Source organism: Eurypyga helias, unplaced genomic scaffold, assembly GCF_000690775.1.
Source record: "Eurypyga helias isolate BGI_N326 unplaced genomic scaffold, ASM69077v1 scaffold48954, whole genome shotgun sequence".
NCBI classification, from domain to species: Eukaryota; Metazoa; Chordata; class Aves; order Eurypygiformes; family Eurypygidae; genus Eurypyga; species Eurypyga helias.
The window spans coordinates 4,526-6,196 of record NW_010247849.1 but is presented as its reverse complement, the minus strand read 5'-3'; the positions used below and the strand labels follow the sequence as shown (position 1 = coordinate 6,196).

Below are 1,671 nucleotides of genomic sequence, written 5' to 3'. Positions count from 1 at the left end.
AGTACGTCTGGGCGATAACAAACTCCACGCTAACTTTTAGAAGTCACATACAGAGCTGGAAACCCCAATTCTCGTTCCCACGCAAAGCCCAGTATTTAAAAGAGACGAGTAATTTTAGTTTTAGAATGAATTTGCAAAATTGAATCAGAGATTGAATATTTAGTTTCAGCACGTTTTAAGTTCGCTTCGTTTTTATATGTCAACGATCGGTTACATGGGATATGAAAGTGAAAACCGAGCCAGTCTACAATGACACTGTTGCATGGGAAGTTTGCATTTTTCTCTCAAGAGTTTTCCACCAAGGTCTACACGTTCCTGCAAGACATTTAAACTTTGCTCTATTTATAAATAAATAATAAAGCTCAAACCGCTTTATTTAGGGTAGGGGTGAGGTTCTGTGAAAAATGTTTGCAGAGGGGATTATTTTTAAGAGAATCTTTTGAAAGCGTTATGCACATGCACACCTCTTACTTTAAATGACAGGTATCCGAATGTGCAGGCTAAAATGCAAGAAGAAGTGGACAGGATTGTTGGAAGAGACCGTCTGCCGTGTGCCGAAGATCAGCCCCACCTGCCCTACATCATGGCTTTCTTGTACGAATCCATGCGTTTCAGCAGCTTTGTGCCTGTTACTATCCCACATGCCACCACGACCAACACCTTCATAATGGGCTACCTCATTCCCAAGGACACAGTGATTTTTGTTAATCAGTGGTCAGTGAATCACGATCCTGCAAAATGGTCCAACCCAGAGGATTTTGATCCAACAAGATTCCTGGATGAGAATGGATTCATCAATAAAGATCTCACTAGCAGCGTGATGATTTTCTCACTGGGAAAACGTCGGTGTATTGGAGAGGAGTTATCCAAGGTGCAGCTGTTTCTCTTTACCTCCATACTGGTGCATCAGTGCAATTTTACCGCTAATCCAAACGAGGACCCTAAAATGGACTTTACTTATGGGTTGACCATTAAACCTAAGCCGTTTACCTTGAATGTTACGCTTAGAGATACTATGGATTTGCTCGATCAGGCTGTCCAAAGACTGCAAGCAGAGAAAGCAGCCAATGAAAGTCAGCTGTCAGCAAATGCCCAAGCAACAAACCTTGCATCTAAAGATGATTCCTCTCTCTCTTTTTAGACTTAAATAAATTATGGTTTGTTCTGGTGATCTTTTTTGGAAAATAGCTGATATTACAAGTTACAGGAGCAGGAAGGAGAACTGCACAAAGTATAATTCAGTCCTCTTTTTAACTCTAGAAGGAGAGCCAGGGGAACCATTTAATATATCAAATGATAAAACACATGCAATTTGAAAGTAAGCCTTTTTTCTTTTTGTAGCTTGTTCACAGGAGTCGCCACTGTAAAGCGCTTTGTATCTACTGACTGGTTGGAGCACCTCCAGGAACTGTTTGTACAATCCTTTCCATGTCTCCATGCGCTGTGCCTTAAACTCTGCGTTCGCCTTCAGTGACTACACATCCTAAAGCAAAATCTCTTATTTAAAAAACAAAGAGAGTGAAAAAATCCCCAGGGGTGGCTTAGAACACTGCAGCCTGCCTCCAAATTCACTTTACTGGAAAACTGCCAGGGGCATATGGCAGCTCCTGCGTTGTGACTGCTGGGATGTACGTTAATGCCTCAATAATAAATGTTCAAACAATTTTTGGT

At 41.3% G+C, this 1,671-nt stretch overlaps 1 protein-coding gene across 1 annotated transcript; it reads left to right on the top strand.

The window, feature by feature from the left end:
• Nucleotides 1–483: 483 nt before the first annotated feature.
• On the top strand, nt 484–1,142 carry LOC104509037 (cytochrome P450 1B1; the record flags this gene model as incomplete). Its single annotated transcript, XM_010150842.1, has 1 exon — nt 484–1,142. A coding segment is annotated over one exon (658 nt), but the record flags the coding sequence as incomplete, so codon positions are not given.
• Nucleotides 1,143–1,671: the final 529 nt, after the last annotated feature.